Genomic DNA, 26,292 nt, shown 5'->3' on the forward strand with positions numbered 1-26,292 from the left:
GCATTTAAGTTTGATAAAAGAATTTATATCCATTATCCTAGTTGAATTTCACTGTGTCCGTGGTCCATTCTCTACACGTGTATAACTAAAACTACAACTAGACCAGTGTAAACAATTAGTTAAAACTTAACTAAATCATTCAAAATCCTAGCACATTTCTAAACTCTTTTAATGTTTTATTATTTTGTTATGCTTGAAGCGACTTTCACAATAATTATGATATCAACGAAAATATTTAGAGATTCAAAATGTGCACACGATAACTCGAAATGTGATGGTTTAGTATAATAGGGGCATGCTGATGGACATAATTATCACATACATACTCTATTATATTTACTAATGAGTGATATAATAATATCATTTTTATATAATTTTTTACTAATAGAAATTTAAGATATAGATTTTAATCTTAATGTAATATTTGTAGTTAATTTTTTTTCTTATAGTTGAATAACTAAAAATCTATATTTTCACTAATTAGTTAAACTGCTCTAAATTTTTGTTTACTAAGATGGTTAACTTAATATTTATTTTAATTGACTCACACATTATTTTTTGAAAATAATATGTTGTATTTAAATGAAGTATCATATCAAACTATCTGTAACTAAGTAAATCTCAAATTTTGTGTAAAAATACTTTTATATTTTACTATTTTCATATTAAGATTATTCTCTAATTAAATTCAATGAAACATGGCAACATGTGAGCCAATATATAATTAGTTAAACCCGAAAGTTAACTTGTTGATCAATTTGTGTAAAATTTAAATGCAAATATCATAAATAGCAAAATAGTTGCAAAAGAAGTTCAATAAAAAATTCCTCGTAATAAAAAAAAACCCAATGGAAAACTCCTCCTTGTCATTATTTTGATGATAATAATTTGTTTTTTTCAAAATTTTTTGAGATTATATAAAATTGTTTACGAATTAATAATTTACATGAAAAAGTTATTTCAACTCTATTACGGGGCAAAAAATAAAATAATAAATTAATGGACATTATTTATAGAGTTAAAACTACATAAAAATTATACAAAATAGTAATGACATGACTTATTAAGAAGAAACTTAGGCTTCAAAAATATTATATGATTTTTTATATTTTTAAGGTGTACATTGGAGAGTATAACATGACAATATATATTGATTCAGATCCAACCAAAAATTTCATAAAACTATTACTCTCATCTCAATTCTTTACAAAATTTAAGTGAGAATTAACTTATTTTTTTAGGATTTTCATTAGCCTAAATAAACATTTTTATTTTGTAATTTTCGAACCTTCTTTGCCTTTAAGTTCGATGACGCTATTTTTCGGTCATCTTTGAACTTTGTCCGAAATTATTTTGGACTTTTTTTGGAAATTTAGTTAAAATAAATATGCTTTGGTTTTAAAGTCAACACTGGTAAACTGTGAAAATTTTATAAATACGTGTCACTTGAATTGCAGAAATATGAAATGACATACTTCCTCCGTCCCAGAAATATCGCACCATTTGTTTTTTACACTATTCACAATACGACTTTGGCAATTTTTTGTGATTCGTCCATAAGGAAATTTTAGTCATGCGGGGTCATGTTAGATTTGTATCGATATATATTTTCTAAATATTAATTTTTTATAATTTTTATTTGCACACGATTTTAGATATTAAGAGTCAAAGTAATGGTTAGAAAAGTAAAAGTCAATCATGGTGCGATATTTCCGGAACGGTTGAAGTATAATGTTTTTTTTAGCACAAAGAACTTACAAGAAGAACAAACTATATTTGATGTATTTTAATTGAAGTACAATTAGTATGTGCAAAACAATAGAAATTCTCACTATGGCATCGCGCCTGAATCTAAGGAGTGTGTTGAATATTGTGTATCTCTTGTTAAGGTGCTTATGAGCTTAATTTGAATGACATAAAACGACTAACAAATGAAAGAGATATCTGAATTTTAAAATGACATAACTATAAAGTTGTAATATTCCAACGCAAAACATAGTTTAAGTGGTTGTTTTTTTTACAAAAAATAGAGGTAGTTGTTCGCAAAATTGATAAACTAAAAGGTAGATATTCGCAAAATTTTCGAAACGATAATAAATGAATATGAAATCAAAGCAACTTTATGGGAACGACATGTGGTGGGATGACTTGAAATGTCATTGAGTTTTAATAATAGTATAGATTTGTTTTTAATGCATGAACCTTTACATAAGCAAGAAAAGCAATATAAATGTAACAAAATAAATCTATTTTTTCTAAACTCACGAAAAAGATAATGCTAAAAATAAAAACTTTCGCTGAAGCAGTGACGGGACCAGGATTTCGAGTCATGAGTGACACCAAAGTAATAGTTGTTGGAATATAAAACGACAATATCATCATATGGATATAGAAGCGGGTAACTAATTTTTGTTTTTATCACGGACTCAAGGTGTTAATTATGAGTTAAATATTGGTTGTATGTGGCGTAAAGTTCAAATTGATTGATAATCTTTTAAAAATATATACATCACTGAAAGTGTTACAAAAATGTATATTTAAAAAAGAAAGAAAAATATGACTAGGATAGAGTAGTAATCAAGGAAAATTTGGTAATATTAATCCAACATTTGGCCGATTTTCTTTTATTAAGTCCACCTACGAAAAATATGAAGCTGTTGTTAATTAGAAGTGTTCAAACTAATTTGTGATAACCATTAACAATATTGAAAAACTAAGCAAGTAAATCAATCATAAACTAAGATAATAAAGTTTACCGTGGGAAAATCGAGCACAGAGTGAAAATTCCACCAATCCACTAGAAATAATGATGAAAATTTACAAATAGATTATCAAGCTAAGCAAACTTCACTTCACAACTCTCCCTTACTTAAAACCTTAAGTGTATGAGCTTACAATGAGGAATTTCTCTTTCTCTTTCTTAAATCAACAATCTCTATCAAAATAAGACATGCAATGAGTATATAATGTTAAGTTAAACACTACAATCCAATTGTCATAAACAAGTCACGTCGCTCTAAAACGACCTAGGAACAAAAACAGAGATTCACTCGCGTAGGAATATGCACCCGCGGGTTGAGGTGCCATTTTTCCGAGTTGAAACCGCTAGGGTGCGTGCATGGAACCCGCACCCGCGGGCTGTGGCGTAGCTTCAAAAAGCTCCTTCAAGTTCCTCTCTAACTTATGGCCTCCCTTGTGACTTCTCTTATTATTTGTTTACCTTGAACCCATCCCATACACATCAAACCCCAATAAAAGCACACTACAAGGAAATAAGATTTTATGACCCTTTTATTTATTTTTACATAAAAAGCTCTACAAGCTTCATTTTGAAAGGAAATAACATGGATAATCTCTTTAATTGCAAGCATTTCCTTTTTGTTATTTCACTTGAGGGTATTAAAGGAACTCCAAAAAGTTAAATGCCAAATCCAGTGTTCCTCAATAAATACACGTGAAGTGGGTAAATAGATAATTAGATACGGAGTACTCAATTACTTGTAGGGGGGAAAAATCACAAAAGGTAAAAGCCTCAAAATTTACAACTCCTCAATGAAAAGCATACTTCGACAATCTTTTTCCCTATTTTTTTTGGTAAGAATCATTTTCCCTTTTACTAGTAGAGTTTTTCATATAAAATAAATAAAATAAAAGGATCATAAATCTTCCCAGCAGTAAGTTTGTATAACTTGATGCCCTAATCAGCAGAATTTCAACATAAAAGTTTTTACTCGAAAAGTTTGTAGCATCTTCATAGAGCATTGAGGAGTTCCTTCACCGGGCTTCGAAAGGGAAGTACACCATATTCACCATGCATTACTCAAAAATATTTATAACAAACATATAAATAAATAAAAGAATATTATGTTTACTCCTCTCCTAATACCACTTTGAAGTGGAAAATTATACAAAATTGGTCGTTTTTTTCCCAGATTTCTTAATGTTCAATGCCTGAAGATGAATATCCAGCTCCTTTGATTGAAATGAAGGGTCCCCTGTAAGTGTTTCGACTAGCCAAATGAGTGTCAAGAAATAAAACTACAACTGTTATGTCATCATGGAAATGCCTTCTAACTCCTCTATCAATCTTCTTCAGATCTGAATATCTCATTTCTCTTTTCTTTGCAGCCTCACAAAGTGCGGCTTTTACAAGCTTCTTTGCAATTCCCTGCCACACAACAAATAAACTCTTATTACATGCTTTTATGGGGCTAAAAGCCTAAAACAAATGGAATGATGTTAAAAGTATCTTCCCACAACTTTAATTCTAAGAATTTCTGATACTGACTGTCTAGCATGAACTACTACTTTTCTGAGGTGTTTTTTCACAATTTTAATCATCTGTACCGGCTATCATTTCTATATTATTTCAATGAAATCACCATTTAATCATGAAAAATAGATCATTTCTTAACTAGAAACCTAAAAAGATGACATACATGTCGGGAACTCGTATTCACAATGTCAACCGCTTCCTGGTTGCTAAGGTGTTCCCATAAGCCATCTGAAGCAAAGATAAGAAATTGGTCTTCGGGAACAACCTTCTGTACTAATATTGATGGCTCAGCTGTCATGATTGGTTTCTCAAAAGGCTCGCGTACTCTAAACTTTGCTAACAGTGGTGCTTTATTGAACTCAGTCTTCTTTAGATAGGCATCACCAATAGATCTTGAGACCTGCAAATAACAAACAGTTGTTTCTAATTAGCTGTTTATATCTGAAAACACTTGCTGCTCATCAATATTATCAAGTTGTATTTCCATGAAGTTCACGGAAATCTATGCCATATCATTATCATGAAATTCAATCAAAGGCGATGATCTCATTACTAACCTTGCCCGGTTAACCCAAAACCTCAAGTCCAACTTAATAGTTCTAAATAAAGGCTAGCCATGGTTACAAGGAAACATGAAAATTGCAACCACCTAAGTATGAAGAATCTTTTGCTATCTTGTTCAACTTAACTAGTGACTAGTTCAAATATTTACAAATACTGCACATGACCATGCATCACATTCTTTAGTCCCATATTCATCTTTACACTTGGGATTGGAAGATTAAGAGTAATATCTAGATGCAAAATGTTACAATGGAAAGTGGGATGAGAGAGGAAGAACATTAAGCGTAAGTGTGAAATAGAGGAAAATATAGATGCGGTGGAAAAAGAAATGGGAAAAGTAAGTAAGAAAGGAAGTGCGAAGAAGATTTTGGAACTCCCCAAAATGGAAGTATGAAGAAGAATTTGGGACAGAGGAAGTACATATAACATCTCTACAAAAGTTCAGTTTTAGGCTTTTAGCTAGTATTTGAGGTTTTGATGCCTATTCTTTTCTTCATCTTCTGTCATACTCTATCCACCTTTTCTTCACAAATGGATGTTAAATGTACAGCTTAAACCTTCAGTTTGATGGTTTGGGAAAAAGCAAAGGAAATTTACCTGTATAATACCCTTTACACGCCAGACTTTGTGCTTTAAAACAACAATCTGCGGATCATGGGGATGCCTCAACTGCAACTCCTCTCTCACAGATTCATAGCTTGCATTATGCTCTGAAGATAATTGGATAGCTTTAACAGTTTTGTCCAAGTTATCCAGCTTTCCCAAGACAACACGAGAATCACCAGCATTTGCGATATAAAGATATCCACTACATATTACACCCACTAAACAGCAAGAACCTACAGAAGCAATCTGCGGCTTTTCTTGCCATAGTTCTTTTACTAGCGAGAGAAATTCTTCTTCTGTTGCTAAAAATGCCTTCATGATAACATCAGCAGACATGCCTTGATTCTGAGATGTAAATGCTGCACCAAGAATAGCTGGCAAGAGTCAGTAAATCACGGCATTAGCAAACCAAAAGAAATATCAATATAATTTTATGCAAAACATAATACAATTTCTGTTGAGATAGAATGAGCAAACAAAAAAAGACATACTCTTGATGTTCTTGAAGAGATTGTTGCAGACAAATCTAGCGGTTTCTGGACCTCCATGACCATCATATACGCCGACAAATGTTCCATGAGGGCCGTTATCAAGTGATCCCATAGGACCAGACTCGAGTTGACTATGATCCTCAAGCAAACTGTTGGCTTGCACAACAGCCATGGAGAATTCACCATTTACATGGCTTCCAAAATCTTTATGCCACAAAAGTCCATCAAAACGACCATTTGAGTCTTTAGTAGAGTTCTCAGCCTCAGAAGAAGGCTTCCAACAAGGGGACACAATCCTCATAAATCCTGCGGTGACCATGTCTTACATATCTCATCAACCAAACGATCCTGCTATTGATCTATACATAGAACCAAAACCAGTAACAATATAAAACCCTAGATTCAATACTTGCGTTTCTCCAATATTTAGACCTCGAACACAACGTCGAGAACTTAAAAGCAAATTGAGATCTTCAAACACCATATATCTGTATATAAATTAATACAAAAATTAAATTAACAGATGTTCAAAGACAGGCACAGGATTGTGACATGCAAAAATTATAACTGCTCAACAAGACATGCATAGCCTACTAATAAAAACAGGCTAATACACGCCACAAAAAGCAGTCATAAATACCGAACGGGTTCATAGGAAGAAGAAAGTTTGTGCACCGAAACCTAGTCACAAAAAGCTAATATTGTATCCAATGGATGGTCTTTGAGAGAGGTTGCAGCAAGCTCGATTCATTAGAGTAGCAAACGCCTTAAGTTCCATGGCATGTAATTTTGTTAGCTAAACTGCACCTAGGTTAGTGTAAACCATTAGTTTAACTTAACTAAAAACCAATATACTAATTCTCCATATTATGATCATTCAAAATCCTATTCGGTATAACAGGAGCATAATGATGACACGTATGCAGCCTATGTATTTACTTTATAACTAAAGCTATCAACACAAAAACAATTAACAAAACTACAATGTTTTGGTTTGATTAAACATTATACACCCCATTGTTTCCCTAAAAATGGAAATCCCAAACTATATTGCTAAAAAACTAAAGAAAACCTAAGAAACATCAATCAACCAATCCATAATTAAATCCATCAATACAAAACCTAATAACAAAACATGCAATTTTTGCCTAAATCAAAATGGTAAACCAAATTGTTCACCATAAAAACAAATTGTAAGAAAATGATCAATCAATCACCAGTTCCAAATGTATTTGACAATCGTTTCTTCTAATATCAAAACCCACATCAAATCGAAACCAAATTTTTAACAAAACCCCACAACTTAATTCACACATTGAAAACAAATCAATCCTTAAAATCTTTTTTTTTTCTTTTCTGAAACTGAAATGAATCAATTGATTCAAACCAATAATCAACAACCAATTCACAAGGCATAAACAAGAACAATTAAAATAAATACACAACATGTATAACAAAATTTGCAAAATTATTCGAAACATACCTTAAAAAAATAAATAGAATTGATATAAATCAAAACCCTTTTTCTGGTTTGATCAGCCAACTTGAATATCACCCAAAGAAAAATTAAAAATCCCCTGTAATTATACAAAATGATTGATAAAATAAGTAAAAATTTGTTACAAAACACAGGATAATTGGAGAGAGAAAGAGAGGAGGAGAAGAAAGAAAGAGGGAAGACGAGAAGAGAGAGAAAAAAGTTGTGGTTTTTTTAAAGGGGTGTGTATAAAGTAAAGTATTCTTAATTAATTCATTAGAGTAAATTTCTTTAAATTAATTAGAGTATATTTTAATTACCTAAATATCGCAATTAGAATAATAATAATTGGGATTTGGGGGTTTAAAGTTGACTTTGACCAACGAAAAAGCAACAAGATAGGCAACTTTTGCTCGATCTCGTTTTCTCCTTTTTTTAGCAAACCTTTGAAACCCGTGCAACCTTCTTCTATCCAAATGGCATTTTTTTGGAATTTTTATTTTGTGTGTGTTTTTTTTAGTTAACTCGTGTAAAATTGGAAAATTGTAGTTGAGATATTTGGGGTTATATAATTTTTTTTTACCTTATTTGAAATTTAAATTATCTTTGAAAATAGAAAATTACAATCATCTACAACATGGAGCTAATCGGTTGTCTAACTGATGTATGTAGAAGGAGTTTTAGCAAACAATTTACTAAATAAATATAGTCATTAATCAACATAAGATTCTAGCACTTTCTCAGCTTTTTCCCCCTCATTTTCGCACCCAAATTAAAAGGAAGATTTGTATTCACACGTAATAGTGGTCATGGACATTTTTTTAAAACAAAAGAGATAAGTACAAAAAAAAAGTGATAAGTGCAACAAACTATTGCTATTCTTGAAAGAAAAATTATATATGTGGCTCCAAGGCCACCTATAACCTATTTAATAAAGTGGCTTATCAAATGATAATGTCATACATATTAAAATAATTTCAGTCGTGGCATTTATATAAGTATTGCTATTTATAAAATGAAGGTCATGTAGAGGATGTAGTTGATTAGATAAATGAAAAGATTCATAATTTTTTTTTATTTGTATATTATATCTAGATTTAGATGAGTTTTTTTTTTTATTTAAGTGAATTTAACACGTTAACAAAGATATGTATAAGTATTTCTAGACTTGATCAAAAGTCGGGTCGGGCCGGGTCGAGAGAATAAAAACTGTCATTGCGTCGGGCCGGGTCGGGTCACCCAATTTTGTGTGCCCAAGACTCGCTATTTTGGGCCAAAATTAGCGGGCTTTTTGGGCCATTTTCGGGCCGGGTCAAATTTATAACTAAAAATGTTGTTTTGCGTTGCCCAAAGCCCGCAATTTTTTTAAAAGTTCGGGTCGGACCGGGCTGGGCTCGAATAGGCTGCCCAGAACCCGCTAATTTTCGGGTCGGGTCGGGTCGGGCCAGCGTACCGGGCCCATGATGAGCAGCTCTAAGTATTTCAAATAAGAACACTAAAAAGTCAAATACCTTGCAAATAAGTTACAAATAGGGGGTGAGAGGATTCGAACATGAGACCTATTGTAACCTATTGTACACATGACCTCAATATTAACCACTAGGTCAATACCTCATTGCCTCATTGGTATCTTTCCTATTATTAAATTGCATATTTACATTGATATTTTAATGACATTGATATATACCCAAATAGGAGTGTTGGTAATAGTGCAAACCATTAAAAAATTCTTTTGTTAACAATTTTGTGTATTACTCCCTCCATCCCGGAATACTCGCAACGTTTTGCCTGGACACGCTTGTCAATGCACAACTTTGATCACCAATATATTTAACTACATATTCTAAAACCTTATAAAATATTAATATTTTGAAAATATATGTTAAGATGAAGCCAACAATATAATATGTACTAACATTCATTTTCATATACTTGAAATAAATAGGGTCAAAGTGAATTATGTGAATAGTGCAAAAAGTCAAACCGTTGCGAGCATTAAGGGACTGAGGGAGTATATAGCTAATTTGATTATGAAAATAAATAGATGAGATTATTCATGAAAATAAACGGTGCGAGTATTAGGTCATTATAATTTAATGGTTTGTTTCCTAAAAAGAAAATTGATTCTTTCATTTTCTCAAAGGTAATTTTCTTATAACAATGAATTTTATGTTGGAAGAATCATTTGCCTCCTTACAAACACATTTTTATATATAAAGAGTACATTTACTCCCTCCGTTCTTAAATATTAGTCATGTTTTGACTTTTCAACTCGTTTTAACTTAATATTTAAATGTAAATATGAAACTAATATTCAAGAACAGAGGAGTACAACTTTAAACACATTTTCACAATTTCAAAGCATAGCAGTATATAAAAGTTTTTTTTTTTTTTTTGAGAGAAGTACATAAAAGTTTAAAAATATGTAATTTTGCAAAATATGGAACAGGTGGAGCATTTCTTACGGGTAGAGGGAAAATAAAAAGCGAAAACCGGTTTTTTTGTTGGTCACAAATGACGTTGAAATGTTGGCAGTTGGTCCCAGCTTGACCTCAGCATCATTTCCCTTCATCACCAAATCCAATTTCACCACCATACTCAGTAATCACGTGGGAACACGTGCCTCATACTCCGGCGAGGCCATGGCCGCAACCTCAACCAGAGTTGCCGTCGCTCAGATGACTTCTGTCAACGATCTCTCCGCCAATTTCGCCACCTGTTCTCGCCTTGTCAAGGTTTTCTTATTTTTTTTCAATTTGTTAATTCCTTGATTTTTACAATGATTGGTTTAATCATGCAATTAGTTAATCTGATTTCGTTGAACAATTTTATTTATTTTAATTAATAATAATAAGAATTGAAGAGGTAAGCAAATTGAGTTCGCGTTGGTGAATTGTATGATTGATTGCAATTTAATTTATTTAATTTCGTTTTGTCTGTGTAATTGGATTGTATTCGGGTGTTTGGGAAATGGGGAAAATGCCCTTGGCCTATGGCTAGACTTAGTATCCAGGTGCATCGAAGAAATTTGCATAATGGCATACTTCTCATCTAGGTTGCTTTAAATTAATTTTATTTCCATTTCTTTAAAATTTCAAAGCTAAAATGGGCAAAATTTGCTACTTTGGATCATTGGATGATTATTATGATTTCAGTCACCTACCTTTATCTGTTTATCTGTTTAGTTCAGGAACTTCTGCTCTTTTTTTGTCTAATAGCACGAATAAGGCAATTATTTCGCTACATCATTCTGCTGTTTGATTGAGTACCGTGAACTTCTAGAGTTCTAGCGGCCTGTTTGATTGCCGGTAATAAATGGTGGGAATTAGAATAAATCCTAGTGTTATTTGGCAAGAAAATAACATCATGATGTCCATGGTAATGAAATTTTGTCTCAAGCTTTGTGTTTTTCTTCATAAATTTGCATTTTCACCTAATACCACTCCTCAAATGGGATGGTAATGAAAATTTATAAAGAAAAAGAGATAATTTTGAGTAAACTAGCATTACCATGGGAATGGATATTGATTTTCCTTACAAATTTACATACAAATTCATTCCCATTGACACCATTTATGGCCGACTACCAAACGGGCCGTAGGTGTATTAGTCCACTACCTTGTTAGCCTTTTGACTGGAGCTGTGTTTTGGCTTTGTATCTTTATGTCATGTTGTTAAGAGTGAATCCATATGTGAGTATTGGACTAGTTATCCCACGTTGGAGAAATCGAATTAGATGACCGCCTTACCATAGTCTGACCGTGTGATTTCAAAAGTAGGTATAACCGTTGTTGGAACCTCGAGACTCTAAAGTTCAGCTGACAATGATGTTACCCAATGAAGTCAGTGTGTTTTACGTTTAACAACAGATTCCTCTATGGGAACTTAACCTTCAATCCATATTTTTTTGGAAGATAGAATCTCTAATTTTACCTTCAGATACTAAATTACTAATCCAATCATGTGCACTATATGGAATGTACAAGGAGGCCAGGAAATCGTACTTGTTCACCGCTGCTATTTAATGTTCTGGCTTTGGTTGAAATGCTCAAAGGGTTATCCAAACGCTCCAAAGCACCAAGTTCTTAGTAATAATGGCCATGTCGGGTGAATGATCAAGGTATCAACCCAGGGATTTGGTTTTAATGATCTTGTTTAAGTGGAACCAATATCCCAACCTGCAGATAACTATGGACAGATGAAGAGTGGCCGACATACCTTGGTATTTTAGTATAGTGTATGCAAGCTCCAACCAAACTTATAGTGATTTTATATGGGAAAGTTAATTTTAGTGATTTTATATGGGAAAGTTAATGTATACAATACGTGGGAACTTTGAGAGAGCTGCTTGCTAGATTCAATTAATGGGTTGAGGATACAAATTTGCTTGATATAAAGTTTCCTGGTTCTCCCATACTTGGGATCGCGGAAACTCAATTGAAAACAAAGTGCTACACTTGACCAAGCCCTCTGTATTGAAAATGGAGTTTAGATGCCCAAGTAAAGCACTTGCCAGCTTTACAACCAGATCATTGTCCAACTTTATCTCACCTAATGACTTTGTCCCCTTAAAATCCATTACCGATCCTCCGTATTTAAGTGGCATGTATTTTACATGAAAGTTTTTGAGAAGTGCAAGAAAATTGGGAATTCCCTCTTTGAACATTTTTGGATGACCTTTAGAATCGTGCTGTAATTTGAGTAAAACAGACTTTGATAGCTTGAATAACAGATTAACAGGCATTCAGTACTCTTGTGGAAGGTTGAAATACTCAAAAAGTAGGAGGCTCACCTTTGAGTAGGATGAAAAACTGGGGTGGTTTACCAAAAGGAAGATTGTCATAAAATTAGCTCTCAGACTGACCCGTTGAGAGGATGATGGTATTATAATTTATGACATTTGTAGGCAAGAACTTGGAGGTCATCTAGCATGATGGTTGATCATTCATGATTGAATTTTAACTAATGCTGATCGTTTCAAATGTAATATGTGGAGCAGGCAAAGAAAACTCATCATGTTGCGTCTTGTCATTGTTATGGTATCCTGGTGGAGTAGTGGTAGATGCTCCAGTTAGTCTTCATATTATCTTTGATGGAAACCTACAGGATAGGGTCATAGTATATTTTTAAAGATGATGGGGAAAATTCTCTGAATTATGGACTCCTACAGTCCTACTTTATTGTTACCATTTAAAGCTGATGCTAATTGACATAGTTGTTTTTGAAGCAGAAGTCTGTTTTAGGTAGAAATCTTCTCCCAAGGGATGGTCTGCCAGGAATGGTAGAGGAATTATTCATGAAAATCAAGGACTATGCAGGTTCAATTTCACAGTCAACTTTGGCATGTACCACTACCACCATAAGTGCTAAGATGATGGTGGTAAAAAGGGTATAGAGCTGGCTCGTGAGATTAGAATTGTAAGGCTTATGATTAAGATGGATAACCAAGCTTGTATCACAATGCCACAAAATGATATACTTTATGGGGGAGAAAGCGTTAATATCATTAGCATTGTCATTTGTGGTAAAGGTAGCTGGATTAGGAGAATAATTAGTGCATTGTTATCGCAAAGGACTGAACCACGGATTGGTTGACGAATTGAAGAGTTGAGCAAGTTAACAAGATCACAGTATTGTTGCCACTTTACGGCTTCTTAGTTCGCCAAGTGACCAAATTTCGCCATACGGCCGCATGTCATCCACAAAAACAGCACAATCTGCATTAGTAAAAATCTTAACATCTCCGCAGTCTTCTTGAAAAAAAAACCTTGTCCAGCTGTCATCTTCAAGTATCTTAAAATTCTGTGAACTAAATCCATGTGCTTCTTTTCGATCATTCATAAATTGGCTTACAGTCACCGGAAAACTGATATATGGTGTAGTGTAGTGTGTGAGAGACAAATGAATTTCCCAGCCAATCTTTGGTACTTTCCTTTGTCGACAGGTGAGTAGCCATCATCTGCTGGTTTGCATCAATCTGTATTTTTTTTATAACATCTAACACACTGTGAGACTGATATTACCCTTTAAAGACCTTTCCACCTCCATACGATTAAAGTACTTCAGGTAGCGTGAGTCTTTATAATTTCAAATTCTTCAGGAAAGCTTCAGTAACTCTTCATCATGATCACCTGTTAAGATGATGTCATCAACATAAACAGTAGGGATTTCTATTTTCCCAGGGAGTGAGTGCTTGACAACTTAGTGTGGTCACTCTGACATTGCCCAAACCTGAACTTCTTCATAGCGCTAGTAAACCTGTCAAACCATGCTATTGGTGATTGTTTGAGGCCATAAAATAATTTCTCAAGTTTGCAAACGTTTCCAAAATTTTGCTGGAGTATTATATCCAGGATGTCCAAGAAGTATCTCCACGTAGACTTCTTTGTTTAGACCCCCATTGAGAAGCAATTAAAAATTTGAGCTGATATAATTATTAGCCACTCCAGGCCAGGAGTCAAGTGACAATTCCACTTGAACGATGTCGAGTTTAGCTACAAGGGGAATTCTTTTCCCTGGTAATCCCTTAGCTACTAGTCTTGCATTCAACTTCATGTATAATTTGGAATCCTTAGATTTGACTCTGCATCTTCAGGCTTTAAGTTTGTATTTTTGGTTTTCCAGTTAAATTCAACTTTATGTTTTTTTCCCTTCATACATCAACGTCTGCCATATGCTTTAGTCGATATTCTTTCTGACAGTATTGGAGTTCAAACATTTTGTTTTGAAATTTCATAGGAAGCAGCAGCTGCTGGGGCCAAATTGCTTTGCTTCCCAGAGAGTTTCTCATATGTGGGTGCTAATCTAGGGGATAGTGTTAAAATTGGGGAACCATTAGATGGACCAATAATGCAAGGATACTGCAGTCTTGCCAGGTGAGTTGCTATCATCCATGGGATTTTATGTTATTACTATTTTTATGCCTATTGACCACTGATCAGATGAATATTACTTTTAGCTTGTACAAATTATATTGTTCCCCTTTGGCCTGGCTTTAGATACTTTCACCATATGATTCTTCCAAGGCTTTGATTCCAAATTAATGTGTGGGTTTGGGGAAATGTTATAGTTTGAGACAAAGTTAGACATTTCCTAAAGGTGAATGCCTTTTCTCTTCCGCTTCTTTTGACTGATTTCCTTTGCATTGATTGCAGAGAGTCTCAAATATGGTTGTCTCTTGGAGGTTTTCAGGAAAAAGGTTCTGATGATTCTCATTTGTGTAACACGCATGTGATAGTTGATGATACAGGAGAAGTCAGAAGCAAATACCGTAAAATACACTTGTATGTTGTACGGCTTTCTTTCAAGTAGTTAACTTACTTTCTGTTTGTCAAGCACTAGTGTATCGTTTACTATAAGAACCAGCATCATGCGAGTGGAGAGCTGTTTGAAGCAATCCTGCACTTAGTTTTAGTTTTAAACTTTCAGTTTTCCCTTACGTGTGAGTAACTTCTGCTGTAGAAAGTAATTATTGAGTTGAGTATCGGAGGATCTTAAAACTGTGCGTAATATATTTTTATTTTGTTTGAAATCACAAAACCATCGGACTTTTATCCCTTCTGTTGTCTCCCAGTAGCACAATATCTCCCTATTCAGGATCCTGATTGATGTGATAACATGCCCATAAAGACCAAAATAGACGAAGGAAAAAAGTAACACGAAGTGGAAAGACAATTTGTGTACTTTTGGGGGGAGGAGGTTAAGCAGCTAGAAGGTAATCAATCGAGATCATTGAGTAGCTTATTGCTTTGTAGGTTTGATGTGGATGTCCCTGGTGGAATGGTTTATAAGGAAAGCAGCTTCACAGAAGCAGGTTTGCTCCACTTTGGTCTTCATATCTTTTTGTCTTATTTTTTTTGTTATTTTAAATGGCAATTTTCCTTTCCCTTGTTTCAATTGTTTGGTAGTTCCCACTTCCTTTATTACCGATATAACTTTTGATCAAATGAATTAGGAACCTATGTCGCAATGAGTACCTTGTCAAGTTGATTTCCCTTGAGAAGCACAGTAGCAGACTATATAAATTAGTAAGTGTAAGTTTAAATCACACTTCATCAGTAAATTGAGCATCTTTAAGTGATTGTCTACCAAAAACGTAGAGAACTTAAATGTTTTAACTTGCTAAGCTGCGTGGCATATTTAATTCTAGAATACTTGTATGAAGAAAAATCCATAATAATTCCAACTTAATAGCTTTCATCTCCTAGGATCTCTACAGATTATGCTGTTTTGGTGATATACCCCAGGAACGGATGTTGTGGCAGTGGACAGTCCCTGTGGACGCTTGGGCCTCACTGTTTGCTACGATTTACGATTTCCGGAGCTGTATGAGTGCTTACGGTTTCAACATCAAGCGCAAGTATGAGCAAAGTTGCACCTTTTTGCTGTGAATTTTAAGTTGGTGCAACTACTGCGCTATCTACTTACATATTGTTTAACATTCAGGTTCTATTGGTACCTTCAGCATTCACTAAAATAACTGGTCAAGCCCACTGGGAGATACTTCTTCGTGCTCGTGCCATTGAAACTCAATGCTATGTAAGGGCTCAAATTTCCACCCATCTTGGCTTTCCCTTCTGTGGCTTAGTTTTTCTCTTTGTGGCATCATGATGTTTCACTGTTTTAGCATCACTAGTTTGAAGCTGCGAAATTTTGTTGTACTTTGTAGAAACATGTGTTAAGTTCTGCCCGAAAACTCATGCAATAACCATTATCATGTCTCACATTTGATCAATAAATTTTGGTTCTGGTTTGACAAATCTTAGTTGATATGAATAAAAAAGCTGGTGAATCTCAACTAAAAAGCGTCAAAGGGGCTTTTACCATGAATATGACACAATATATGGACGAAGTTTATAGAAGTTCATATATACTTCTAGCAGTCTTAACATCCTCCATCCTCCATCCTGGGGATTTAACCATCATTATGTTGTTTGGCCATCTAGTTTTTGCAGTACCAATCTCTTATCCATTCAAATTTGTGCATCTATCTAGGATAGTCAAGAAGACAAACAGTTCAATACCACAATGAAAAAACCAGTTACTTTAGGATGTAGACGGCGGAAACATAGACCAGCTTGTTAGACCATGATCAGACAGCTGAGGTGTAACCCGTGTAAGGGCATAATTTCTAGAAATACTGGGAGTATCGTGGATGCTTTCTCAATTCCTTGTCCTTTGCTTCTGTCAAATACCTTTCACATAATAAACCTACCTCCTGATGTAACTTGTAAGTTAGCATGCTAGCTGGGTTGAATCGACTCCTGATTTTTTCTTTAACCTTCAGCAACAACTCCATATAAGATATCTTTAAAATATTGTATCCATTTAAATTAGGTTGATTCAATCTGACTCCCAAAATTAGCTATTATTCACATTTTCAAAACAATGAGCATTGACAAATTACAAGAACATGTCATGTAATGTAAAGTCAGAATTTAGATATTCAGTTGCATGCTGCCGATATCGGTTGCCTTACCATTGCTAGTAATTGTTTTAGCTGGTTTTATTGGAAAGTACATTTGGTTTCGGGACTGTTGGATTGATGACATGTCTAGAGCTACTAGGTTGATGCTTTACATACTATCAGAGGTCTTGAGTCTCGAGTATGACATGCTTGATACTTCAGTAAATTGCCTTAGGACGAAGCCTCATGAGAGGCAGTGGGGGTATGCTATTTTGAGCTATATGGAGCATACCTGTTTTGGTTTTGCTATGTGGCTAACTCGTAGAATTTACTGCAGTCTTCCCTTTAACCGAGAAATACTTTTATTAGGATTGCACCTGCGTTTTAATGAATGTAATGGTTTATGTATCATATATGGCCCATCCAGTTACTTTGACCTAGTATGTTTATAGCAGAAAACATTATTCATGACCCTTTCTTTTGCAGATGATTGCCGCGGCGCAAGCTGGGCGGCATAATGAAAAAAGGGAAAGCTATGGAGACTCTTTGATAATCGATCCTTGGGGAACAGTTGTTGGTCGGCTTCCTGGTAAGATAATATTCCTGTTCAAATTCCATAGGAGAAAACCTTTGGATGCGTGTCTCCTCACTTTTGATTTTTAGTGTTTGATTGTATCTATTAAGATTTTGCGAGAACTCTTTTCTTTCACGTGTATTTAAGTCCGATGCTTAATAAGAAGAATGTGTTCTTGCATTTTTCTTGTTGGTTCTAATAAGGTTCTTGCATCTTAGTAACATCAAGCATTTGCATTGCTCTTTTTCAAAGGCATTATCTTTGTAAGGCTTAAGACGGTCTTGTAAGCTGTTAACGTGAACCATCTTGGTATTTCCTCACATGAGATACATGACCAATTGTCAAAACCAGCCATATGCCAAATATATTCCCTCTATACTGTAGACATAAGCTTCTGGGACTCTGGGAGGTAGACAAAAGAACTGCACAACTTTGGTGTGTTTCTTAGATGTTCTAAGGTTTTATTATGTTGAGGACGTAGCTTAATTATGGACTAGTTTTAAGAAATGAAAACGAAAGGATTTGGAACCTTTATATGAACCTTACCTGAGTTTGGAATCAATCCTTTTTGAAGTGAAAGAACTGATTACTTGGACTCTCAGAACCACACTCTGAAAGAGATCGCTTACCCTTGCGGAAATAGTTTCACTTCAGGAGTCTTGGAAAATCAAGGACAAAAGAAACGGGATTTTAAAGGAAAGGCTTTCTTAGCATCACATAAAAACTGAATGAATACAACTGACGTCTTCTTTTCTAAGTCCTAGCCTCCCAGAGTTTAGAGAAATACAAAATAAAGCCTATAAAATCTCAAAGTAATACAATTGGCTAATGAAATGGTATTAGTTTAAGTTTAAGCTCTAATGTATCTTAGAACCCGTGATGAGCTGCAGTCACCTCATGTTATAACCAATGGGATATAAGCCAAACAAAAGTTATCTTCTGTCCTTTCCTTGCAAAAGCGCGTAGCATCACTTTCATTGACCATGATGACTCCTCATCCAGCTCCCATCTCTGTCACTTCTGAGCTTCAACAGAAAGTATGTGCAAGGAACCGATCCAAAGGGGTGGATACTATGGGAAGCACAATGTAATTCAGTTGCATGAAGCTTGTGAAGGAAGTAAGACAGAGAGTTTGTTAGAGGAGAGAAAAGGAGAAGGGAATCAGAAATGGTATAATAGAAGAGAGTAGGAGGGAAACTAATCAGAAATTGGAATCGTTGTTTTAGTTGTTTTCTTGGGAGAGATCGAGCCTTCTGGAATGATTGAAGTTCTTGACTTCAGCTGGTAATTCAGGTTTATCAATCACCATCTTTATCATCTTGCATCATATTCTTCCTTCATTTTCTTCTCTTGTTTATTTATTTATTATTTTTCAGACTTTCAGTTCTTAGCCACATGATTTAATTCGCGAAGCAATCTGCTCCTCTCCCCTCCTTCACATTCTTGCTGATTTCAGCTTTTATGAGGTGTTACAGCTACCTTACGAGGGTCCTTTGAGCTTTGAGATCATAAGTTTGAGGGTGTTTGCACATGATGTCATCTTATAATTGTATCATTCTGAGATGATGACATTTTCTTAGTTTCTAAGGTGTGATCATCATGGCCATTTGAATGTATCTCATGTTAGGTGATTTAAAACTTCTTAATCACCTAAAAGGAAAGAGAGCATCTAAAAAGGAAAATCCAGAGGTTTCAATTAAAGTTAATATTAACAATGTTAATGTTAAGTTGATAAAACCTGAAGCATTGTTAGCAATATTGAACTGCTGTTTTCTATTCTTAATTCATAGAAGTGTAGATGCATGCATATGTGATCTCTCCTCTTACTTTCTCTATTGTTTCAGATAAGCTTTCAACTGGTATAGCAGTAGCAGACATTGACTTTTCATTTATTGAATCCGTGAGAATGAAGATGCCCGTTGATAAGGTACATTCTAGTGAGAGAGAGAGACACACACATACACACAGAGTCAAATGCAATCGGAGTTTTCCTATTAGTATACGAGTATCAACATAACTGCAGGTACTAATGCAAATTTGCTTTCTACAATCCCATTTCAGCAACGGAAGCCTATCGATTTCTGGAAATCGTCCTCTCTATGATTTCCAAGTAACGTAGATCACGAGGAGTTAGTGACTTGGGAGGAAGAATAGTGGGAGCATCTCAAATATCAGTCGTTGTCATATTTTCCTCATTATAGGCATGGTGTTATGATGGTGAACAGTTTAGCTAAAGAGACACTGAATAAAGATGGTTTTTTTTTTTTGGTAATGTACAAATGAATGACAAGCCCCCTTGTGTTCATTGACCATGTGGCAAGAACGAATGCCTCTTATACTATGAGGAAATCTATGCCCCCAATAGTGACCGCTGTTGTACTAATTAGAGTGTTGTATACCAACAAAGAAGGACTTTGCATATTGATATCAATAAAGTCTAAATTTGTAATGGACGCCAACAAATATGTGTATTGTTTATTCAGGTGCGTACCAATCCGCATCAACATAGCTAGAACGCAGCCTAAAACAAATATAGCAACAAAAAAAAGGATAACTATCTTGTGGATTACTTTTTCTTTTAGGGGATGAGATTCTAGATTAAGGGAATATATAAAATATAATAGTGTCACACGAGGTACGGGTTGCCATACATGATTTTTGTACCACGTGTCCACGTGTATTCTGTTTCAATGAACCTATATTCAATCCGAAGAATACAAATACAGTTAAAATGTTCCACATATGTACGTGTACATTTGAAATCATTCTCCATAGCAAAACTTAGAAAACATAAGAAAACAAAAAGTAAGTGAAGTTATGAAAGCGCATAATAAGAAGTGTACTCCGTATTTATCTAACCGGCTATTACAAATAGTCTTTTCATCTCTATTAAACTTACCCTTGGAGAGTTCATCTACATTGAGCGTAATTATATACGTACTCTTTTAAAATTTACTACCTCCGTCCCGGAATACTTGACTTGTTTTCCTTATCGGGCCGTCCCTTAATACTTGACCTGTTTCTAAAAATGAAAATATTCTAACAATATTATATTATTTCTCACTCCACCCCTATTAACCCACCTACCCCTACTCCATACAAAAATTAATTAACAATTCAACCCCTACTCTCCCCCAACCCCACATCTTAACCCACCTCCCACTAACTACATTAAAATAATACACCACTATCAACTACTACCTATTAAATTAAATAAGTCAATTTAAGTCCCTTAAACTCTGTGCCGGTCAAACCGGGTCGAGTATTCCAGGAGAGAGGGAGTAATATTTTCATGAGTAATATACTTCGTATTATGAGTTATCATAAAAGTTTGTGAAATTTGAAGCGCGTGTCCCGTGCATTTTGATCTTGTATAATGATATTTTGAGGGGGATAGGAAAATGCATCAACTAATTTTGAACGGATGAAGTAACCTTTTACTGCGGTGCCAAGGGAAACATATCACAGCAATGCTTGTTTTATGAGCAGAAACACAAACACGATGGAACGGTTAATCAAAAGTCATAAAATTTACCACAAATATTGTACAATATACAATTTCCAAAGCAAAATAAAAAGAAACCAACCAAAACAAAGAATAAAGAACCAAGTGCTACTGTAATTATTGAGATGATGTTCAATTGTTAACAAATTTAGATCTCTTTCAAATCTAGCCCTGTCAAAAAATTATTGAAAACTTCCTTTATTAGTAGTCTAGCCCTGTCAAACAAAAATCAACTATAAGTTGATGCTAACACTATAGTAAACCTTTTTCACTCGAAGAAAACCAAAGTATACTATCAACAGTATGGAAGTATGGACATCGATCACCTGTCTGTCATCCAAGCATAGAGCTAGCTCGCCTCCTCGGATCATTTTATTCCAGCAAGAACTCGTGAGTTCGATCAGGACTTGCCAGGAGGTCGAAAGACTTGCTTCCTAAAGAGTCTTTTAAGATTGTGATCTGACCTTCTTTAAGGAGTACATCCTCTTCAAGTGCATCAGTCTTCTTCTTCAGCATGTTTACTTCCGAGTTCAAAAGCATGTTCTTCTCAGTATAGTGCTTCACTTCTTCCCACATTATATCTCTCTCTTCTGTAACTTTTGGCAGTATCCCTCTAATGATACTCAATTCTTTTACGCTTTCCTGAAGGTCGTTCTGAAGTTCGTTCATTCTGTCATCCTTCTTCATCATCTACAAATGACAGTTTTCAGAATATCATAGCAGAAACAAAAGAAAAAAACAAGAGAAAGCTTTGATTTGATTCTTCATATTTACTACCAAAAGACAAGTTTTCAGTTGTTATAATGAATAACTGTTGATCCATTCCTGCTTTCAAAATCCAAATTACTGGATATGAAGTCTCGAGAACAATGCTCAACCTTGCATGCTCAACATGGCACAATTTCCTTTTAGGAAAATTCCTTTTTAGTTGACACAATTCTATTATGGGAAAGTTTTTTATGGTGAATTGTCATATTTACCCTCACTTTTCTGGCGATTTAACTTTCTCTTTTACCTCTCTTTACATGCGTGCCAAAATCATTGTGTCGTGTAAATAAGAACGGACGAAGTATATTATTAAGCAAAAAATATAGAAATAGAGCAAAAACTTCAAGTTTATGAATACATTATATGTTTACCTGGAGTTCAAGCTCCTTCATCTTGTGTGTAACACAGGAGAGAGAGTCAAGAGTATTTTGGACTTCACATCTAAGAATATCATTACTCCTTGCTGCAGTTGCCAATTCCCCTTGTAATTGTTCAACTTCTTGGTCTTTGGAATACAGTTTATCTCGCAATAAAGTTGTTAATAATTTTTCAGCTTTGAGCTCATATCTGCTCACATCCTGTGCAATATTTTAACAAACATCAATCCAGAAACTGAATCCTATGTTGCTGAAATCCTAATAACGACACTTTATTAAACGGAGTTAAGTTTAACCTGTGAATTCGGAAACCCATATCTGTCATCATCCACATTTTGTGACATAGATTCTGAAGCAACAAGGTCAGACTTTTCATGCAGAGTTGTGGAAATATTCTGCAAACCTCTCAACAGATTTTCAGTTCCTCGCCTGAAGCCCTGAACTTTCATGTCAGATTCAATGATAAAATGGACGTCTAAACAACTTTTGTTCCCTTCAATGCTGTCCTTCTTTCCTCCACTTTTGATGGATTCCAGTAACTTTGAAGAAAGATGGATGCTATCATTAAGCAATGATAAACCCTGTTTCTGCAAACAAAAAAGACGAGCTGACAGTTCTTCATCTAGTTTGAATGTTATTCCTTTCCCACCGGCTTTTAAACGTTCCAACAGTAGAACATTCTCATGCCTAAGAGAATCAACTTCCTGCTTGTAAGATTCAATCTCTCTTCTTAACACCTGCTCAACTCCTGTCAACCTTATTTGCTCCATCTGCAACTTCTGTACATGCTTTTCAGAATTCTCCATATGATGATGCCTTTTCTGGACTACCTCTGAAAGTTCCCCTCTCAATCCATCTATCGTCTTCTCTTGTTCACTGCAGGTTCTGAACAACCCAGCTACACATGAATGCAACTCCTTGCACTCTTCCTCTTTCTCTCTATAACTCCTTTCTGTCATCTTGTATATATCTTCTGTCATCTTGTATTTATCCTGTAATTCACCGTTTCTTTGTTGAAGAAGCCGGTTCTCCCCTATGGCAGAATCTAGCCTAGAAGTCAAATCCTTACATTCAGTTCCCAAATCAGTAAAAGAAGACAGCTCCCTTTGCAGGGACACATTCTGCTCTGCAAGCTCCCTCACTCGTTCCCTGAGTCTCTCCTCATCCGCCTTATATTTATCCACCTTTAAAGACCAATCACTAGACCTTCTGTCCAACTCCCTTTCTAGTACTGACTGTATATCATTCTTTTCTTCCTGCAACCTTTGTGTCCTTGAATCCAATTCTAACCTAGCAGACCTAAGTTGTTCTTTTAGAGAAATCCTGTCAGTAATCTGACTTTCAACAGCATTAGAAACCTCAAGGGTCAAGCTTATCTTCTCCTCAGTTAAGTTCCTAATTCTCTGAATCAATGCCGGCACATTGAACTCCACATCATGAAGGAACAACTCTTGCTCCAGTTCTTCAGAGAGAAACAAGACCCTGTCCTGTGCCTCCTTAAATTTAGATTTCAACTTTACATCCAACTCATCCTCGTTACCTGCATCATATTCATCATATATGCAGTCACTATCATGCTCAACAGAAGAATGGTTACCAACTCGGTCCAATGGATGCTCTATATGACAAGGGTTATTCAACTTTAAAGCTGCATCTCTATTCAAGGAACCACTGTAAACATCTTCAATTGTTATGGGTACTACATCAGGATCATCATAATCGTTTGGATTATCTCTCGAATAAATTCTAGGCTGACACAGCTTTTCGACTACATGCTTTGCCACATCCTGAGGAGATTCGTGTACAAATCCAGTTTCAACCCAATGCTCAGCTCCTACTTTAGCCCCTCTAAATGAATGAACTCTTGGCGGCTTTTTACCACTACCAGGTCTTGTATGATTTTTTGAAGATGCTTTGCTCATTGGACTTCCCCTTTGATGATGCTGTTCTCCATCAATGTAAAGGTCTAAAACATCATTTGACACTTCACTAGAGCTAAGTGAAGAATTTTGTGAGCAATCATGGGAGGAATGGATTTTATATTGAGCAGCAGCTGGTTTCTGCAATCTGTAATCACTATCATGAGTAACTGCAGAGAATCGCTTAGTCTTCACATGCCTATCCGGAGTAAGTGTTCGAAACCTAAATCAACCACCATAACCAACTCATCACTCATCAGTCACATGAAACAAAAACAAAAACAAAAATACATCAAGTAATACTCCTACTTCATAACAAACAAAAACAAAAACAAAAATAACAGCTTAGGTCCTGTTTTCTGAGCTTTTTTTGGCTGAACTGAATGGAACTTAAATAGAAAAAAGAAAATTTACCGAGATGATTGATTATGCCGATGAGCTTCAACACTGTCACTACTACTAGAAGGAGAGCTGCTTTGGTCACTAAAACCAGATAAGTTTCTTTCTGTTGTGTTGCCAAGAAAGGCAGCTGAGGAGAATGAACGGCTCCTTCGAAGACCAAAGGGGGAGTCTACATGATGGTTTTTGGACGAATGTTTTTGAGTTTCAAAATGCGAACTTCTGGAAGTGTTGTCATCCTTATTCTTCCGTTGATTACTCGGTCCACCATGGGGTGAGTTTTCTGCGGAAACTGTCTGATCTGTGGAAAATCTGGAAAAGAAAAACTTCTTCATTGCTGGAAGATCCCACAAGAGCCTCTAAAGCTGTTTCTCTTTCAGAAGACAATAAATGTCAATTCAGTGTACCTGAAAAAAAAAGGACAACCATTAGAAATCTCAAGCTACACTAAGTACACTGAGAAAAAACTAACAGTTAGCAACTGAGTACAGACATGAGTGGAAATCTCAAGCTTTTTCGACTTTCAAGCATACAAATCAGCAAAAGCAATAAGTTCAATCAATTTGACTTTCTACCTAGAATAAGCAAAGGCAATAAGTTTAATCAATCTTGACTTTCGAGCATACAAATCAACAAAGGCAAATAAGTTCAAGCTATTGCAACTTTCAAGCACTCAAACAAGCACTCAAATCAGCAAACGCAATAAAGTTCAAGCTATTGGCAGCATCAAATACACAATACTGTATCTGGCAATTACAAGAATCTACCATGCAAAAGAAATAATACCAACATCCGATAACTGCAATTTCCATAACCATTCTTGTCTAAACTCAATGATACTAACAAAAACTAAGCTTTAAGCTTCATGATTTTACAGGGTTTTTTTTGTTTGTATTAAATTATACTGTGATTTTTTAAAATATTTCTGACCAGTAAATTATGGAATAATATTACAGAAATTGAATGAATTTTTATAGACATTGTTGTCAGACACTGCCATTATAATTATTTTCAATGCAATTATCTACAGTACTAAACAAAAATTACCAAGAATCAAGATCAAAATTAAGTACAGATTCATACTATTATATTAAAATTAACAGTACTTATCTGTAAAACCCAGTAACTGAAAAGACCAGTTCGCCCTTTAATTAAATCCCTAAATGCTCTCAAGAGTCTCAATCAAACATACTGCAGTTTAAAAAAAACAATAATTTGAAAATTCCGAAAAAAACATTTATTTACCAATTCAACAATTTTGGCATGAAACACGATGAACAATTGAACATACCCATTTCATTAGTTCATTAAAAAAACAGGGAAATGAGTAAATTCTGGAAATAATTTCTTTCTGAACCGACGATTACCCAGTTGAAATCAAAAAAGTAAAAATTAAAATTACAAATATGAAATTCGTCAAGAATGTAAAAGAGAAGACATACCCAGATGAAATGAAATTAGAAGGTTAGGAAAGATTGCGGCGGTTACTGAAGAAGAAGAAGAAGCCTTTTGGATATTCCTTGTGTTTAATGACGAAATGATGATTTGGTGAAGAGAGTGAGAAGAAATGAGGAGAGAGAAAATACTAAAAAGGCGGAAAAGCCCTTTTGGGGGTTATGGCTTTACGAGTTTACAACGGTCCGATTTCTTAATTTTGGGAAGAATCGCGGAGGGTGTTATTGTCTATTTCAGTAAATTTGAAATTTTCGAGGGCCGCGTTTTGAAGCGGAGAAGACATTCTACAGGAGCGTTATACTCGTACGTTACGATCAAGTACACATTTTTCTTGCAAAATCTTTCACGCCCTATGTCTACAATAAATCTGCTCCAATAATGAATCACTAAATTTGAAGTACGTGGGATGTACGAGTTACTTATTACTCCCTTCATTCCGCTTCTATAAATTGAAATGTTTACCAATATATATTAT

At 34.9% G+C, this 26,292-nt stretch overlaps 3 protein-coding genes across 9 annotated transcripts; 1 reads left to right on the forward strand and 2 right to left on the reverse strand.

Moving 5' to 3' along the window:
- Positions 1 to 3,263: 3,263 nt before the first annotated feature.
- On the reverse strand, positions 3,264 to 7,683 carry LOC110789663 (probable protein phosphatase 2C 38). 7 transcript variants are annotated; one of them, XM_056834785.1, is made up of 6 exons: positions 7,421 to 7,683; positions 6,619 to 6,738; positions 5,938 to 6,425; positions 5,438 to 5,820; positions 4,440 to 4,676; positions 3,264 to 4,168 (listed from the first exon to the last, which is right to left on the reverse strand). In XM_056834785.1, the coding sequence occupies exons 3-6, from the start codon at positions 6,254 to 6,256 to the stop codon at positions 3,938 to 3,940; spliced, it is 1,170 nt and encodes a 389-aa protein (XP_056690763.1). In that variant the 5' UTR covers positions 6,257 to 6,425; positions 6,619 to 6,738; positions 7,421 to 7,683; the 3' UTR covers positions 3,264 to 3,937. The 7 variants fall into 7 exon arrangements, with proteins under 7 accessions (XP_056690763.1, XP_056690762.1, XP_056690764.1 ...); XM_056834784.1 differs by having other exon boundaries at positions 6,619 to 6,744; XM_056834786.1 differs by having other exon boundaries at positions 6,578 to 6,744.
- A 2,195-nt stretch (positions 7,684 to 9,878) lies between these two features.
- On the forward strand, positions 9,879 to 19,847 carry LOC110789658 (deaminated glutathione amidase, chloroplastic/cytosolic). Its single transcript, XM_021994364.2, has 9 exons — positions 9,879 to 10,149; positions 14,153 to 14,289; positions 14,569 to 14,697; positions 15,169 to 15,227; positions 15,661 to 15,773; positions 15,860 to 15,952; positions 17,307 to 17,409; positions 19,239 to 19,321; positions 19,456 to 19,847. Exons 1-9 carry the CDS (start codon positions 9,940 to 9,942, stop codon positions 19,495 to 19,497), a joined length of 969 nt encoding a protein of 322 aa, XP_021850056.1. The 5' UTR covers positions 9,879 to 9,939; the 3' UTR covers positions 19,498 to 19,847.
- A 1,144-nt stretch (positions 19,848 to 20,991) lies between these two features.
- On the reverse strand, positions 20,992 to 26,046 carry LOC110789657 (uncharacterized). The gene is made up of 5 exons (XM_021994362.2): positions 25,805 to 26,046; positions 24,378 to 24,769; positions 22,341 to 24,186; positions 22,039 to 22,245; positions 20,992 to 21,589 (listed from the first exon to the last, which is right to left on the reverse strand). The coding sequence occupies exons 2-5, from the start codon at positions 24,695 to 24,697 to the stop codon at positions 21,272 to 21,274; spliced, it is 2,691 nt and encodes an 896-aa protein (XP_021850054.1). The 5' UTR covers positions 24,698 to 24,769; positions 25,805 to 26,046; the 3' UTR covers positions 20,992 to 21,271.
- Positions 26,047 to 26,292: the final 246 nt, after the last annotated feature.

This window comes from Spinacia oleracea, chromosome 1 (assembly GCF_020520425.1).
Source record: "Spinacia oleracea cultivar Varoflay chromosome 1, BTI_SOV_V1, whole genome shotgun sequence".
Taxonomy (NCBI): domain Eukaryota; kingdom Viridiplantae; phylum Streptophyta; class Magnoliopsida; order Caryophyllales; family Amaranthaceae; genus Spinacia; species Spinacia oleracea.